The 17,831-nt window shown below is 45.5% G+C and overlaps 3 protein-coding genes across 12 annotated transcripts in view; 1 reads left to right on the top strand and 2 right to left on the bottom strand.

Annotated features, from left to right (window-relative positions):
• Positions 1-17,831, bottom strand: part of LOC121107837 (butyrophilin subfamily 2 member A1-like) — a 142,035-nt gene that overhangs the window by 53,367 nt on the left and 70,837 nt on the right. For 5 of the 8 annotated variants that reach the window (XM_046904825.1, XM_046904826.1, XM_046904829.1 and 2 more), the window contains exons 3-7: positions 15,214-15,258; positions 13,322-13,342; positions 12,753-12,927; positions 12,332-12,352; positions 11,893-11,937 (exon numbers count right to left, since the gene is read on the bottom strand). The exons of the other annotated variants lie outside the window; for them this stretch is intronic. In XM_046904825.1, the coding sequence (XP_046760781.1) occupies positions 11,893-11,937; positions 12,332-12,352; positions 12,753-12,816 (130 nt within the window). In that variant the 5' untranslated portion in view covers positions 12,817-12,927; positions 13,322-13,342; positions 15,214-15,258. The remainder of the gene's footprint in view (positions 1-11,892; positions 11,938-12,331; positions 12,353-12,752; positions 12,928-13,321; positions 13,343-15,213; positions 15,259-17,831) is intronic. 8 annotated transcript variants of the gene reach the window in all.
• LOC121107841 (butyrophilin subfamily 2 member A1-like) overlaps positions 1-17,831 on the top strand; it is a 143,329-nt gene that overhangs the window by 99,122 nt on the left and 26,376 nt on the right. The window contains exon 12 of the mRNA XM_046904836.1: positions 4,020-4,046. Coding sequence (XP_046760792.1) covers positions 4,020-4,046 — 27 coding nt within the window. The remainder of the gene's footprint in view (positions 1-4,019; positions 4,047-17,831) is intronic.
• Positions 8,046-11,105, bottom strand: LOC121107875 (E3 ubiquitin-protein ligase TRIM39-like). 3 transcript variants are annotated; one of them, XM_040654480.2, is made up of 4 exons: positions 10,889-11,105; positions 10,570-10,590; positions 9,186-9,212; positions 8,046-8,741 (listed from the first exon to the last, which is right to left on the bottom strand). In XM_040654480.2, exons 1-4 carry the CDS (start codon positions 10,893-10,895, stop codon positions 8,179-8,181), a joined length of 618 nt encoding a protein of 205 aa, XP_040510414.1. In that variant the 5' UTR covers positions 10,896-11,105; the 3' UTR covers positions 8,046-8,178. The 3 variants fall into 3 exon arrangements, with proteins under 3 accessions (XP_040510414.1, XP_046760847.1, XP_040510415.1); XM_046904891.1 differs by lacking the exon at positions 9,186-9,212; XM_040654481.2 differs by lacking the exon at positions 10,570-10,590.

Genomic DNA, 17,831 nt, shown 5'->3' with positions numbered 1-17,831 from the left:
CCTTCCCAAACTTATGATGTCTGTAGAGTTCATACTTTCCTCAGGTACATTGTCTAAGGGATATAGTCTCTACAATGACTGATGTCAAACACAAATGTGTATGAACTAGAAGATGATGTTTTAACCCAAAGGTTCAGGTATCATATACTAAACACACAACTTTCTCTATGCAAAGTATTTTAAACAAATTAATAGCTAAAGTTACTTTTGCAACTGTATTGTACAATTTAACTCCTCCATGCACTCCATTAGTGCCTCATATTGCCAGAGCTGCAGAAAAGAGAAGGAGTGAAAGCAAATGGGTAAAAAGTGTTGAGATGTGAAGTGTTGATGGGGAAGCTGAACATGCCCTTGTGCTTGTCCAAAACATTCACAACAGACAAGGAGAGGACTCGATGATGTATGTCATTAACTCCATTACTCACTTTCAAACGCATTCCCTGAAGGTTGTTAAAGAAACGATAATTATTTCAGGAGGATTTGGTCCTGTATTACACTGTGCACCATTCTTAGGCCTAAAAAATAGGTAATTTCAGTTACTTAGACAACTATGAACACAGTCTTTGCAAGATTTTTGTGAACTCTTACTAAATTTAACTGCCTTCTTCGTCAAAGGCAAACAAGGGGAACACGTGGAGCCAGGAATTCACTGGTAGTTGGGTACGGATTTTAATAGTTCATTGAAAATACAAATATTGGCATAATCACAGTAATGTAAACAGTTATAGCCATGATTATCCAATTGCCACAAGGAAAAATAAAACTTACAACAGATATACCAAAAAATTCCTAGAATCTGTCTTTTTTCTTCTCTGGGGTTCTGCTCAGTTTTTCATATCTCTCTCAGTGTCTCACATGTGCATTCAGCATTGGTACAGTTAAAACGACACAGTCATCCCTCAACCCCAATGAAAATACAGTGTTAATTAGTTTTCTTACGCTTTCCCCATTCGTTTACAGCTTAGCGATTTGAATTCCACCAGGTAAAAGTCACGTGAGCACTAGAAAATCATTCTCATATCTATAACAAAGAGTTATAGCTAGCTGCCATATTGCAAATCTTGTAGCCTGCGTTGGTGCATTACCATAGAAGTTGTGACTTTTTACTAGTCTGTACCACCTGAAACTACAAGGCTGCAGTGTACAAATATCACAGCTGGATGAATCAAATAAACAATATCTATGAAACATTAAACTGTTGGTTGATTCAGTGGCTTGGATGTACAAAATGGAGAAAACACCAACAAGATGGGACAGGATGCCTGCCTGAGTTGAACTGCGTGAGCAAATTCTCTGACCCCAAAGTTAAGGGAGAACAGAGCATCTGGTGCTGGATAAGACAAGAGAAGAATAAGACATCAGTATCTACACTGCTGCTGGTATCTGTAGGGACACCAGAAGGTAGTATAGTTTAGCAAAAAGTTTGGACTATTTATTTCTTCATCCATTTTTACCTGCTGAAGTTGAGTTGGACTGACTCAGACTCCACATTCTCCCTCCAAGCTTTCAGGCTCTAGTTGTTCTAGAGGTGCTGCACTGAGGTTTTTCTTCCAAGGTAGCGCAAAATGAACTTGATCATAGCAAAGGAAAATCCATTCTTCACCACGGTGGAAAGGCACACACACTACACTTTCCTCTTTTCTATTTTTTTTTTTTTAATGTGCATACAGAAATAGTTCAAGTTTTTCAGCCTTGGTTGTATGCTCCGTATGTGTGTTTATATGTCTCTATATATTAATATGCACACACTATATATGTGTATACACATGCACACACATCCTTGATGTCAGATCCTGTGCATGAAATCATCTGCATGCACTTGGCCTCCATGGGAGAGGAGAATGAAGAAAGGGATGAATTTAGGAAAGAATCAATTTAGGAAAAGCATAAGCAACATTCCACGGATAAAAGAACAAGAAAAATGAGGTGAGTGATCAGCTAGAATGAAATTGCTTAAACTCACACAGTCTCGGTGACAGAGTTTCCAAGGAGGCTAAGAAACACACATCGCTGGGAATTCCAGATGAGGTGGCTGCTGGGGCTTGGCTTCTACTGCCTGTCTCATGATGAGGCCAGCCTGACCTTTCCCTGAAATACATTTGATGTATTGATTGTATTTGATGGATGGGGCCCTCAACAGCCTGATGTAGTGGATGGCAACCAGTCAATGGCAGGAAGGTTGGAACTGAGTGGGCCTTAAGGTCCCTTCTAAGTCTTCCCTGGGCACTGCCTGTTCTCAAGTAAGCCCTGCAAGTAGAGTGATGGTTTCAGAGAAGTGAAAGAAACAATTTGATTTTTGCTAAAACACTGACAGGACAAAAGATTGGGTTCTTTCTAGCGTGATTTATTTTTCCTCAATACGTTGACAAACTGAAGAGAACGGGAGGAGAACATATGCATGCAGCATGTCCTTCTTTTCCTCACTAGATAGATTGGAATAATCACAGCTGGTCCTATGTAAAAATATTATGGAGGAAATAGCATTCAAGAACAATGAGTCACGTTCAGTTTACGATTTGATACTGAAACAGATACAGTGATAATCCTATGTCATTTCTTTCAGACAAAGAGGATTTGGAGAAGGACTTAGGTAAGAATATGGTTTTGATAATTCTTCGAGTACTTCTAGCCAGCAAGCTGTTTACATCCCTAAAAGAGCAATGAGATGTACAACACCTTGATATGAAGTTTTTCTGGATGTGACTGCTCCCTTTATCAAATGTAATTGTGACCAGTGTTGATGGCTGATCATAAATTCAAAGATTCAAAATACCATTACGATCCATTTTCCATGAATATTTTGGACCTTTTGTCATTGAGTGCAATGGCATAATTTTAAAGCATATCTGATCATCCTTTGGACTCCTGTTAAAAAAAAAAAAAAAAAAAAAAAAAAAAAAACGTTCAAGTCAGTAATATTTTCTTTTCCTTTTATTATTCTTTTTCCTTTCTTATGTGTTGCCTGTTGGTCTACTTAGATGCACATGAGAAGATACGCATTGCAGGTAAATAAATACAGCAACCAAGACAGTTTTAATGCAAACTTAGAAGTTAATGAGAAAGAAAATCAGCTATTTCACTGAAAATGAAGATAGCTTCTTTCTAGTTAAATGGTTATAACTTCCATTAAGTGGCTATGAACTCTATTTCAGTTTTATTCACAGCTAAGTTTATAATATAGTACGGCTGCACTTCTATGAGTCCTGTGATACTTTCTTTCCTCTCTGTAATCCATCCACCTTGAGTTTGCAGTTCTCCTTGAGATTCCTTCTCACTTATCAAAACCATTATTTTGCAGGATACTCTGATAAGAAACGTACACTTGGTAAGAGAACATCTTCAGTAAATCTTCTTGTGAACCTTACAAAAAACATGCAAGCGTTCAGACCAGCATGAGGAAGCCAACTGTATGCTGGGCTGTATCAAAAGATGCATGACCTGCAAGTCCAGGGAGGTGATCCTGTCCCTCTACCCTGCTCTGGTGAGCCTTCACCTGGAGTACTGCATCCAGATGTGAAGTACAGTCCAGTACTCCAGTACAGTCCCTCAGTACAGGAGGGACATAGACCTGTTGGAGCACATCCAGGGAAGGGACACTGAAATGATCCACAAAATGGAACACCTCTCCTGCACTAATTCAAAATGTGCTAGTGCTTACGTGTTGTGCAGCTTGGTGTCCTGTGGGCTGGGTTTGCCCAACTTTGAAAAACTGAACCACAACAGAGAAAAATCTCATAAAATTATTACTGGTGTTAGTAACTAGAACAACCTTTCAATATAATACATTTTAATAACTAGAATATCTTTACCTTTCAGGTAGAATAGAACCTGAGTTGGGTAAGTGGTTTAAAAAAATTATTTTCTTGGAATACATACTGATGCTTTAGATAAAGTCAGGCCTTGGGCAGAATCTCAGTGATGGCAATAACTGCACATCACAAGGCAACAGAGGACAGGCTGACAAGTACTGAACTGTGCATGAGATTCACAAAACCCTTCTGTCTCGTTTGCTTCTGCAGATTTCTGGAAAGCTTGGGACAGGGCAGGTAAGCAGACAGGGGAAAGGGTGGGAAAATGGTGTATTTCTCTGTCCAGATTCTCCTGAAATGACATTGCCATGATATCAGAGATCAGCCAGCTGAGCTGGAGTCACAGGAATAAGACTTCACTTTAACTGGATAAAACAAAATGAGGCTTGGATGTGGCTATTGAAAATACTGAGAAAAGAAGTTGCACAACTGTGTTCATGTGAGGTCTGAATGTATAATAATAACAATAATAATAATAGGAAAAATAATAATAATCATCATCATCATAGAATCATAGAATTGTTCAGGTTGGAAAAGACCTTAATGGTCATTGTATCCAACCACAACCTAACCAAACTACCCCAACTCCAACAACGCTCCGCTAAATCATGTCCCTGCGCACCAGATCCAAACTGTTTTTAAACACATTCAGGGATCATGACTCAACCACCTCCCTGACACAATGGAAAAGTGAAAGAGAGATTAATTATAAAGTCTGTGAAAGACGGTGAGAATCACCTGGATTTGTCCGCAAGAGAGACATCATAGCTGTGACAGCTCCAAAGGACTTGTAGGTTCCTATGTCTGTTGCTTGTCCTGTTTGGGGGAAAATGTTTCAATTCTTTGTCAAATCATGCCATGATTACTGAAACCCTGAAACGCTTCAGCCCATTTCCGCTCCGAAGAGATTTCCCTGAAACACTCAGTTCACTGGATCATTCTCATTTTCCCTCTAGTCCCCATTACTGTGAATCCTGAATGCCAGCTCCTCGAGCTCCAAGTGCCAGGGGCTCCACATGTTGAGGACTACGCATGTGAAGCTGCCACCCTGAGCAGCCCCTCCACAGTCCCTGTCCTGGTGGCAAAGGCAGGGTTTGCAGCTGGGAAACACTACTGGGAAGTGGACGTGGACCTGCAGCAGGACTGGGTGCTGGGGGACATAAGACAGAAAGGGAAACAAGAGGAGCAAGGAACACTTGCTAGTGAGGACTACTGGGTGCTGCACAGATCCAGGGGAGTGATTATTGCTATCCAGGGAAACAGCAAGCCTGAGAAGAAGGAAATGAGTGATACGGTGATTGGTGTGCTTCTGGACTTGGACGAATCACAGATCTTCTATTTTGGTACAGCATGGAGGAGCAACATGGTGAGAATACCTATAAACCTTGGAAAAGAGTCTGCAGAAGTGTTCTACCCTTTTCTATCAGAAGGGGAAGGGAGATTCAAGCCTGTTTGCCATCAAAATATTCCTGTTCCATTAAAGATTCCATAAAAAGCACAGAGATTTCTCTAGGGAAAGATAGTTCAGTCAAAGGTAGGAGGGAAAAATTACGAACAAGCATCAGCACAATGTAAAACTAAATGCAGAAGAAAGATGTAGATGACAAAGGCACAAAATTCTAGAGAGAAAAAAAGAACCAGCAAGTGTAAATAAGATTGGAAACAGATTCAGAAAAGCCTGGTTACCTGAATGAGTTCTTGTTACAGAAGAAAGTCTCAAGTTGCACCATTGCTTATTTTAGTGCCATAACTGATAGCTGAAGGCACCTCAAACAACCTATAGCTCTTGTCAAATTGTCTTTCCTATTTGTGTTTAAGGTTGATGGAAGCCACCCAATTAGGGAAGCCCAACTCCACTAGATGTGTATCAAAAAAGAAATAAATGTTTTCTGATGGAAAAAAAAGAACATATTTAAAAGTATTTTATTTCTTAAGCTCCTTAGAATATTTACAGTAAGATACACTGCTGTATGAACTGTGGTGCCAGCCAGCGGAGTGAATGAGGGTGCTACTGTCAGCAGCTGATGGGACTCGTGGGGTCTCAGGCTGGGGTGCTGGCTACAGGGATTGGTATGAGCAGACTGAGTGCAGCTACTGGAGTTAAGCCAAGGGTGTAGGCTGTAGATGTGGGATCAGCCATGGGAGTGGGTGAGGGTCCTATTGTCAGTGATTGGACTTGCAAGGGCTCCACAGTTTATGATCCCAGATTGCCATCTGCTTGGCAGATCAATGAGCGGTCTGGGGGTCTGTTACTGGAGTCAGGTTGAGGCTGTAGGCTGCAGAGTGTAGCACCACTACTGGAGTGAGTGGGGCCCTAATGTGAAGTACTGGAGGAAGTGTGCGTCTTCTACTCCCAGTCATGGGATGGGACTGGTATGTTTTCCCAAACCGAATACTGATGGGACTGGTGTGAGTGAGACAAGTATCTTCACCCCAGAGTCAGGAGTAGGGCACTGGATCACAGCCACTGGGCCTGGCATCAAATACTGAGTCTCTCAAGTGTGTATATCTTCTCCAACCTGATGTGCATGGGATGTCCATGTATATTCACTAGCAAACTTTAAGCGAGTAGCGGGGGGATTGATTTGGATAAGGTGATCAGGTTGTTGGTGGGTCTGTGCTTGAACTTGAGAATGTGATGTGCTTGAGAGATGTGTGAGCGCGTGCATTTGCAGAGAACTTCAAGTTAGACATACTGGTGTGCAGTATACCTAACTTGACATCCATGTGTCAAGTATGTGTGTACAGTATGTCTAAATTCTACCCATGAAGTCATGTGAGAGGACCTAGGATCTGGGCAGGGTTTCCAGGCAGAATGAGACACCCAGACATACTGGGTCTGCCTGATGAACACAGAGACCAAAAGAGGTACTCAGAGTATCCAAAAATACATCTAAGCCTTTGAGTACTGTATTCCTCTCTAGAGAACTTCTTTCTCTACCAACTGGAGAGAAGGAAGGAGTCTTGGCAGTCTGTGTCTGTTATATGTGAGACCTCTGTGTAAGTGCTGTTGAAAGTAGCCCTTGGCTGGGGCAGCCTTTGTGGCCACAAGTATCAGTGTCCCATGTGTGTCTGTGTGTCTCTAGGACACGTTCTCAGCTTGCTCCCAGTTCAATGTGCAAAGAGGAAATGAGAATAGTGGGATTTAATGTGCCTCATGAGGTAGCTGATTTCTGGCCACTCCACCCTCACTATCTGCTCTAGGTGAACAAAAAGATTATCCAGCCTACTGATACCTGTGTGCAGTGCCTCCTTGGGTAATTATGATCTTGCCAGCTGCTGAACAATTATTGGAGGTGACTTATTGTGATGATCATCTATAATGGGAAGGTACAGTATTGAGGGAAACTCCACGGTGGAACATAGTGAATATGCATGGAATCTGTCCTATGATAGTTCCCTAAGCAGCATAACTTACTACCTCAGATATTAGTAACACAAGCTGAGATTGGTGTGCTCTAAGAGACTAAATGACTCTGAGAGACACAGCACGGAGAGTTGAGAGGAATGTGAACACCATGGCCAGGCTCCATGATAACACTGTAGGGATGGGAACCTGATGGTACCACGGAAATGGTAAACTGCATGGTTGTCACCCTGAGCCTGCAGTTTTTAATTTTCTATCGTACCAATTGCAATAAATGTATGTATGAGTGGAGTCACTGAAGATCCATGAGAAAGCAAGGAAACACTTTAAATGGCTTAAAATAGGATGAATTTTGTAGAAGATAACAGACAAGCTGGGAGGACTTTGCTGACTTCTGGGGTCAGACAGAGCCATTTCCAAGGGAAAGGAATTTCTGCAGAAAGAAACACTGATGGCAAGTCAGTCAAGTTGCCTTCAGTAGGCACTCTATTTTTGCAACTGACATAGAAATATCTGCCATGACTGCCATGACTGGTGATCATCCAGTAACAGAAGTCAGAGGTAATTTTCAGCAGTGTGGTTTCAGCTCATCAGAAAGCTTTCCCATGCTAGCACAGTAGCCAGCTTTTGTATGTAGGCGTCATGAATGTTTCCTGTGATGATCAGTTCACAGGAAAAAAAAAATCATGCTCTTCTTTACACCTGATGGAATGATATGTACACAGACATACACACACAAAACAATGGTAATCAGTTCCTGGGCTTAGAAAACACTTGTGTAGGTTCATAGAAACACCTGGAGGTTCTCTCTACCCATTGACTAGTGGCCTGAAGTCAGGGTTTTCCTGCAGAAATGGCTCAGGGAAGGCTTAGCAAGCAATGATGGAAGAATTTTATATGTTTCTACTTGGTGGCAAAAAGCATGGGGCTGAATACAATGTCATCTGACCTCAGACTTTGGATTTTGGTCATTAATTAACCATGCATTTTCACTTCAACCCTTCACTTGTCATCATCATCAAAGCCCCCTGCAATTCTTAGAGGCTCAGTGTCAGAACTGGTTGCAGCTGTACCTGTTGAGAAGAAAGGAAAAAGCTTCACATTCTGGCTGTGATGATTAACAGAGGTAAAAGTGTACAGTAACTTTTTCTGATGAACACTGAAGAATGATAACTTCTTGGATGAGATGTCCAGGAAGATCCCAATCTTCTGTGGTCTCCCACTCACCATCAAACGGGTCCAAGGATCTGAGTGGGCCCAATACTCCTGCCCATCTGCTAACCCTATGACCCAGAAACCATTCTTAGGGGACAGAGTCACTGTCTCTTTTCGTCTCACAGTCTCCTGGGCAACACCCAAGTTCCAGTTTCGCTTCTTTCCAACGTCTACTTCCCAGTAGTGCCTCCCCGATCTGTAACCTTCCTTTGCCAACAGAAAAGTGTGGGAATCAAATCTCTCGTCCTTGTCAGGCACCTTTCTGATCACACCAGTATCTGTTACACTCTTCCCATCTTCAGACACTTGCAGTCTAGGATGAGCTGTGTCAGCATCAAGGGTGACATCAACTGCAATAAAAAGGTAATTTCTTAAGTACTAAATAACAAGAGGTCTACTGCTTTGGAACACAGCTCCTCTTTGAACAAAACCAGAATCACAAAATCTTCTTGTAAGGGAATGAGGAATAATTCCATTCACCAGGGTTTCATGATAAATTCAGTAGCTTTGTATACGCTTAGCAGTAGTATTGCTCTAGCTGAACACCCGGAAGCAAAATTCTCCTTCTTATAAAGACCAAATCTCTACATTTTTAGAAGAAGCAATTCTGTTTTGTATCCTAGAAGAACAAAAATTGAGACATTTCTAGGACAGCAAGTGGATAATTGAAGGATTCAAAGTCAGTTCTTGCTGTTGTGCTGTTACTTACAGAACAAGAGGCCTGAGGACAAATGGTTACTCAAGAGCTATATTAAAGCTTTAAGAAGTGGGATTCAGAAGGGTATTTTTCTTACCTTTATGTCTTTGTACACACAATAACTCTACAGGGAACAAAAAAAAAAGGAAGAAAAGGGTGTTTTCAGGAGATCAAGTCTCCAGTGACCTAACAGCCCACGCTGCTGGCAGATGATCAAGCACTTGTGTTATTGCTTGCCTGTTCTGCAGGTAAGAAAGCCATTTTATAATGATTATCTTCCATGACAAACAACAAGAAAATTCAAAACCAGGAAAACATCAGCTGATTACACACAAGTGCATTATACTTAAGCAGCAAGTACAAAACTTCCAGGAGATCCCACACAACTAAAAGGAAGAGGTGAAAGCTATTGTGCCAGTGACAGAGCCCAGGGAGTCTACTTCTCTGGAGATACTCAAAACCCACAAGGATGTTTTTCTGTGCAACCTATAATAGGAAACCTGCTTTAAAAGGAGGACTAGGTGACCTAGAGACGTCCTTCTGCAAGCCATACAATTCAGTGATTCTGAGATCAGTTTTGAAAATCAGAAGCTGTGGGAGACAACAGCCAAGGAGGTGAGGAGAAACACATCCCAGGTGAAGTCCTCCCTTCACACTTGGCATTGCAACATGAGCACTCAAGGACATTATACCCTTAACATTCACTTAACAGTCAGATTCTGAGAGAGTGCTGAAAGGCAAAGACAACATAAACAGTAACTCCACAGTTACGTTGAGGAACCACTTCCAAAACAAGGAGATAAAATAAACATTATGCAAGTGGTCCAGGGGCAAAGCTTTGACAATACCAAAAGTAAATGCTGAGCCTGGGATAGTGGCAGGCCCACTCACAGGGCTGTTTGGGAGGAAACTGGCATTGCTGGAATAGCCATCCTCAAAATCTCCCAAGCATCTTCCCCTGTAGAAAATATCTGTAGGTCTCCTTGCACTGCCTTGTGCCTGGAGCTCCTCTGATATACTTGTTAAGAACACATGCCAGCAGTTCTGCAAATAGAAAATGTGGGAGAGTACGGTGCAGGAAAGCACAAGAAGCAAATCCTTCACACAGTTCTTCCTCAGACAGACTTCACACCATGGGCACTTAAGGACATTCAGGCTTGGACATCCCAACACAGCGACGATCAGCATAGGATTCTGGAGGTGCCTTTGCTCATGCCACGTCATGCTGGCCCACATACCCCTCAAACTAGAGCCAGAATAATTGCACCAGTCCATGCGAGAATGCCTACCAAATAAGACTGGGCTGGTAGGGGCTGAGCCATCTGTAGACTTCGCACCTCAGCCTTCCCACTACAGCCCCCTCTGCACCCTCATGTGCTCCAAAGACTCCTCCACACAACACCTCCTCAAACACAACATCATGACCCAATAACCTGCCATCTGGTGACATGGTTGGCCAACAATAGAACAGCTTCACTCACCAATCTCATTCTTCAGGGTCCCTGCAAGAAGAAAGAAAGAAAGGAAGGAAACCTTGCTTAGTACTACATCCTACATGCAGAGTTGGAAAAAAGTGTGGGATGCCTTCAAAAAAGCACACTCACACTACATCAACACCTACAAAATGCTGAAAAATACACATGCAAAGAGGCATTGGAGCAGGAACACAGAGAATGGAGAAGCGGCAGGCTTGAACATGCAACTGTCGAGGAACACTTGGTATGGATGGACTAGCCCTCTTCTCCATCCCCAAGGCCTTAAAGCCATCGGGAAAACTTCTGGGCAAGCACAAGGACTCACCAGACATGGCACGTAGCTCCAGTCACCACAGCCACCACAAAAGGAGACAACAGGTCAGGCCCAAGAAACACAGGTCCCAGGCCACAGCCCACTGGCATCTCCCACCCATGCCTCTGGCAAAAGCCTTCTCTGGGTGGACTTTGTTTCATGCCCTGACATACTCACACACACGTGCCCCACCACCTGGCTTGGACCACTGCCACCAACACCTGCCTCCACTTCCCTGACAGCATAAAGGGCTGATCAGGGCCCAGGCTCTCCATCACCACGCTCCACAGCTCTGTCTTCCCTCCACAGCCCCTCCTGTACTCTCAGCTCTTCCAAACACTACAACATGCGCATCTCACCACCAGCACAACACCATGACAAATAAACCTGCATATTGGTGGAAGGGATGCTTGCCATGGTACTGTCCCACTCACCGTTCTTCTTCTCCAGAATATCTGCAAGAAGACAAGGAGGAAGTGGGCAGCACCCACTTACCATGCCAGAGCCCACATAGGCTTGGGTAAAGGTATGGGAGGCCCTCAGTAGCAAATGACTGAGGGCACGCACTACTTTCTTTGGACGGAGCACCGTTCTTTGCACGGAGCTCCTCTGCACAGACTACATAGCCACCAGAAAAGAAGAAACCAAGTCAGGTTCAGACCCACTGGTCACAGGTGCTGCCCACACCAGCCATGATTAACAAGGGCCTCTGGCAGGAAGGCCTTATCAAGGCCATTCACAGACACCGTCAAAGCCCTCTGATTCTGGGTGGGATCACCGCCTCCTGACCCAGCCACCACTTCCCCAGCAGCACACAGGGATAATCACGGCCCAGGCACTCCATCCAGCCACCTCATCTCTGTCTTCCCTGAGCAGCCCTTGTTACACTCCAGAAGGATTTGGGAAAAAGGGCGGGATGCCTTCAACAAGGCACACGCACACTACACCAACACCTTCATCATGCTGGAAAACACGCATGCAAAAAAGCACTAGGGCACTGCTGTGCATGCACTCACCTATCTCTGCATCCTCCCTTGATCTTCCTCGTGCCTGGAGCTCCTCTGAAAAAAGATGTGTGGAGAGAAGGAAGAGACATTAGGATCTGTTCCAGGCAGGTGCCAATGTCCACAGAGGGGAAAATTGGTCCTTGGGCTCTGAGCACTGCAGCACACAGCCGCAGTGCAGGCCAGCCCCATGGCCCTTCACGCTGCTCTTCCTGTCTCAGTGACATGGCCCTGCAAGGGCCTCAATCCCACATTCCTCATGGGAGACGAAGAGTGTAGGGACACAACATCTCCTCCGGACCAGCACACAAAAAGACAGAAGAGGCAATAACTTGCAGGCATACTCAAAAGAGCTGACTTGGAACAGCAGTCATGGCTGGAATAGCCCTCGTCACCATCCCCAAGGCCTTATCCCCATCGGGAATGCTTGTGGGCAAGCACAGCAACTCACCATACTTGGCATGGAGCTCCTCTGCACAGTCACCACAGCCACCACAAAAGAAGGCAACAAGTCAGGCCCAAGAAACACGGGTCCCAGGCCACAGCCCACTGGCAACCCCCACCCATGCCTCTAGCAAAAGCCTCCTCTGGAGGGACTTTGCTTCACACCCTGACACACCACCACTCACGTCCCCCCACACCTGGCTTGCATTGCTGCCATCAACACCACACTCTGCTTCACCAGCAGCATTAAGGACGGCTTAGCCCCTCCATCTCCATGCTCAACAGCTGTCTTCCCTCCACAGCCCTTCCTGCACTCTCAGCTCTTCCAAACACTACAACATGCATGACTCACCACAACCACAACACCATGACAAATAAACCTGCAAACTGGTGGAAGGAATGCCTTGCCAAGGGACAGTCGCACTCACCGTTCTTCTTCTCCAGAATATCTGCAAGAAGACAAGGAGGAAGTGGGCAGCACCCACTTACCATGCCAGAGCCCACATAGGCTTGGGGAAAGGTATGGGAGGCCCTCAGTAGCAAATGACTGAGGGCACGCACTACTTTCTTTGGACGGAGCACCGTTCTTTGCACGGAGCTCCTCTGCACAGACTACATAGCCACCAGAAAAGAAGAAACCAAGTCAGGTTCAGACCCACTGGTCACAGGTGCTGCCCACACCAGCCATGATTAACAAGGGCCTCTGGCAGGAAGGCCTTATCAAGGCCATTCACAGACACCGTCAAAGCCCTCTGATTCTGAGTGGGATCACCGCCTCCTGACCCAGCCACCACTTCCCCAGCAGCACACAGGAATAATCAAGGCCCAGGCACTCCATCCAGCCACCTCATCTCTGTCTTCCCTGAGCAGCCCTTGTTACACTCTTATCTGCTCCAAAGTCTCCACCAAACTCATTACAGCCTCCAACAGAACCGCACATCCCAACAGCCTGCCTAGCTGTGGCATGGCTGGCCAGCAGTCAGACAGCTCCACTCACCAATCTCCTTCTTCAGGGTCCCTGCAAGAAGAAATGGGGGAAAAAAGGATAACAGATTTAAAAAAAAAAAAAAAGACTAACAGATCATCCTCCAGAAGGATTTGGGAAAAAGGGTGGAGGCCTTCAACAAGGCACACGCACACTACACCAACACCTTCATCATGCTGGAAAACACGCATGCAAAGAAGCACTGAAGCACTGCTGTGCATTCACTCACCTTTCTCTGCATCCTCCCTTGATCTTCCTTGTGCCTGGAGCTCCTCTGAAAAAGATGTGTGGGGAGAAGGAAGAGACATCAGGATCTGTTCCAGGCAGGTGGCAATGTCCACAGAGGGGAAAATTGGTCCTTGGGCTCTGAGCACTGCAGCACACAGCTGCAGTGCAGGCCAGCCCCATGGCCCTTCACGCTGCTCTTCCTGTCTCAGTGACATGGCCCTGCAAGGGCCTCAATCCCACATTCCTCATGGGAGACGAAGAGTGTAGGGACACAACATCTCCTCCGGACCAGCACACAAAAAGACAGAAGAGGCAATAACTTGCAGGCATACTCAAAAGAGCTGACTTGGAACAGCAGTCATGGCTGGAATAGCCCTCGTCACCATCCCCAAGGCCTTATCCCCATCGGGAATGCTTGTGGGCAAGCAGAAGGACTCAACAGACTTGGGACGGAGCTCCTCTGCACAGCCACCACAAAAAAGACAACAAGTCAGGCCCAAGAAACACTGGGCCCAGGGCACAGCCCACTAAGAATTCCCACCCAGTGCCTCTAGCAAAAAGCTTCTCTGGGTGGACTTTGTTTCATTCCCTGACATACTGACACACACGTCCCCCACCACCTGGCTTCGATCATTGCCACCAACACCAGTCTCCACTTCCCTGACAGCATAAAGGGCTGCTCAGGGCCCAGGCTCTCCATCTCCATGCTGCCCCAGCTCTGTCTTCCCTCCACAGCCCCTCCTGCACTCGCATCTCTTCCAAACACTGCTACATGCACGTCTCACCACCAGCGCAACACCTGTGACAGATAAATCTGCATACTGGTGGAAGGGATGCCGTACCAAGGGACAGTCCCACTCACCATTCACCTTCTACCACAGTCTCTTCAGGAAGACAAGGAGGAACTGGGGAGCACCCTGCTTACCATGCCAGAGCCCACATAGGCTTGGGGAAAGGTATGGGAGGCCCTCAGTAGCAAATGACTGAGGGCAAGCACCACTTTCTTTGGACGGAGCACCATTCTTTGCACGGGGCTCCTCTGCACAGACTACATTACCGCCAGAAAAGAAGAAACCAAGGTTCAGGTTCAGACCCACTGGTCGCAGGTGCTGCCCACTGGAGCTGCCCACCCCAGCCATGATTAACAAGGGCCTCTGGCAGGAACGCATGTCAAGGCAATACATAAACAAAATCACAGCCTTCTGATTCGTAATGGGAACACCGCATCTTAAGCCATCCACCACTTCCCCAGCAGCACACGGGGATAATCAAGGCCCAGGCACTCCATCCAGCCACCTCATCTCTGTCTTCCCTGAGCAGCCCTTGTTACACTCTCATCTGCTCCAAAGTCTCCACCAAACTCATTACAGCCTCCAACAGAACCGCACATCCCAACAGCCTGCCTAGCTGTGGCATGGCTGGCCAGCAGTCAGACAGCTGCACTCACCAATCTTCCTTGGGTCCCTGCAATCCTTCCGGGTCCCTGCAAGAAGAAATGGGGGAAAAAAGGATAACAGATTTTAAAAAAAGGATTAACAGATCATCCTCCAGAAGGATTTGGGAAAAAGGGCGAGATGCCTTCAAGCAAGGCACACGCACACTACACCAACACCTTCATCATGCTGGAAAACACGCATGCACAGAAGCACTGGGGCACTAGCCCTGCATTCACTCACCTTTCTCTGCATCCTTCCTTGATCTTCCTCGTGCCTGGATCTCCTCTGAAAAAGTGACATGGATATTGGTGAGAGTAATCAGGACACCTTTCTATGTAACCCATCCCCCATAAGTCACATCCCTTTCCCTAGACGTCTTCAGCATGGCACACTCATCCTCCACAAACCCCTCACTTAGTCAGGGCTTTCCTATGCACAGTGGCTTTGTGGTAACACCTACATCACATTTCATTTGCCCCTTCTTTCCATTTCATGATCAAGACTTAAACCTCACAGTCCCCTATTTGCTCTGTCATCACATATCCTGTACCTTGGTCTGCTTGCCCTCAACGTCCAGTGCTTAAAATCTTGATACAGCAGAAATGTCATTGAGATAGAAGTCCAGTCAATATTTGAGTCCTAATATCATAAGAACACCCTCCCATCTATCCCAAATGCACAGTAAGGCACAGAAGAGCACTGAGGCCACCAAGAGACCAAACCCTTGCACTGTGCTCTCCATAGTTGTTCCATCTCACCACTTAGATATGCATTTATTAGTGTGGATTCTGATCAGTTTGTGAACTGCCACAAATTCCTACAGACCCCAACAAATGCATACTGTGGCAGGAGAATAGCCTTGCCTCACAGATGAGGACAACCATTCTGAGCTCTCACTTTGGTCCATCAAATAAACATACATCCTATATACTCGTCGTAAACCAATCCACTCACTCTACTGCACTCTTCCTTCTTCGGTTTATGATATTTGACACTCATAAGGTCTTTTCCTAACCAAGGACTGGACATTTTTTGGAAGAATGGAAAGTCTCTGTGCAGCTGTAAACCTGCCTTCCTTATAATACTTTGGAACTCCCTTCCCCAGTGAGATCTTTTGGGACAGTGCTTAGAAGGGAAGTAGCAAAAGCTTTTCCCAGAAAGGTCCATCTTAAAAGCATACTCCTGAAAACTGTCTTCCTGGCTCTCCTGGCAACCCCAGGTGCTCTTTCTTTTTCAGACAGAAGTTGGGTAGTGCAATGCCATAGCTATAGAGCCACTGATTTTCTCAAATTATTGAGCAATAGTTGTCTGAATTGAGTCAGCTGTTAAGCGTTGTTGGAAACGGGCTAAAGTAATTCACAGCATTAGGCCCATCCTTCTTATTATGACAGGACAATGTGATGGTGATGGTGATAGGAACTTCACCTGCAAGAAAAATGTGGGAGCACTGTTTTTCTCTGCAAATATAACCTTTCTACTGACGGAACAATGAGACAGAAAGTCTCAGCATTACGTCAATCCAAAACAAAAATGAGCCCTCTAGGCTAGAATTCTTCAGTCTCCTTCAATGATGGGGAGAGTCTTGAGTCAATGTTACCAGCTCCTTAAGCCACACGCACACATTCCCACCTGTCCAGGTTTTACACATCAGTCATGTTAGATACTCTTGGAGAACAGGGCCATTTGGGACAGGATTTTTTCAGGCAGACAATATGTACATAAGTGGGAGGGTTATAACTGAAAGCTCACTGAGCAAGTTACCACCACGAGGTGCAAGGATCTGTGCAACAATCTTCACACCCTGAAAGCAATCTGTGCAGGTTCTTGTTCTTCACTCATCTTGGCTATGGGACCTGTGAGAGACTGACGATGCCTTTTTCACGTGTGTAATAAGACAACACACCTACTTGTACTCCCTGAGAACCCAGAGCAGGACTGGAGTGTCTGCCACCATTTGAGATGGTCAGCGTTGTCCCAGCCCTGGTCTTGAATGGGTCAGACAGGATCTACAGTACATTTATTCCATCAGAAAATGGGGATATGATCTGAAGTGCAGGTGTGATATCTTAGGATACTTGATGCTGAACTGTACACTAAGTTGTGTCAAAGTAATGAGCAGAACTTTGGTTTGGCATAGGAGGTTGCTCTTGGCCTTTTCCTGGTGGATACATCAGCAGTGTGGGTTGGTGAGCAAACTGGGGCTGGAACAGTAACAGTCATTATCTTGATCTTTCCTTATCCCTTGAAAGTCATTTGGAGACCTACCTCAGAAACTTCATCACAGCAAGTTTTAACGTGGTTCAAATCAATGGTTTAAACTTTCAGGTCAATTCCTGACCAGAAAGAACCAGGCATGGGTTTAAAACAAATACCGTAAAGGTGACACAAACAGAGATGAAGACAATCTCCTTCGGGAAGTATATAATAGAACCATAGAATGGCCTGGGTTGAAAAGGACCACAGTGATCATCGAGTTTCAACCCCCCTGCTATGTGCAGGGTCGCCAACCACCAGACCAGCCTGCCCAGAGCCACATCCAGCCTGGTCTTGAATGCCTCCAGGGATGGGGCATCCACAGCCTCCTTGGGCAACCTGTTCCAGTGCGTCAACACTCTCTGTGTGAAAAACTTCCTCCTAATATCCAACCAAAACCTTCCCCTGTCTCAGTTTAAGACCATTCCCCCTTCTCCTATCACTATCCACCCTTGTAAACAGCCGTTGCCCCTCCTGTTTATATGCTCCTTTCAAGTACTGGAAGGCCATGAGAAGGCTCCAGGGAGACCTCATTTCCTCCAGGCTAAACAATCCCAGTTCCCTCCACCTTTCCTCATAGGAGCAGCACTCCAGCCTTCTGATCA

This window comes from Gallus gallus, chromosome 31 (genome assembly GCF_016699485.2).
Source record: "Gallus gallus isolate bGalGal1 chromosome 31, bGalGal1.mat.broiler.GRCg7b, whole genome shotgun sequence".
NCBI lineage: Eukaryota > Metazoa > Chordata > Aves > Galliformes > Phasianidae > Gallus > Gallus gallus.
Note: the sequence above shows the minus strand (reverse complement) of the source record. Positions and strands in the feature narration are given on the sequence as shown.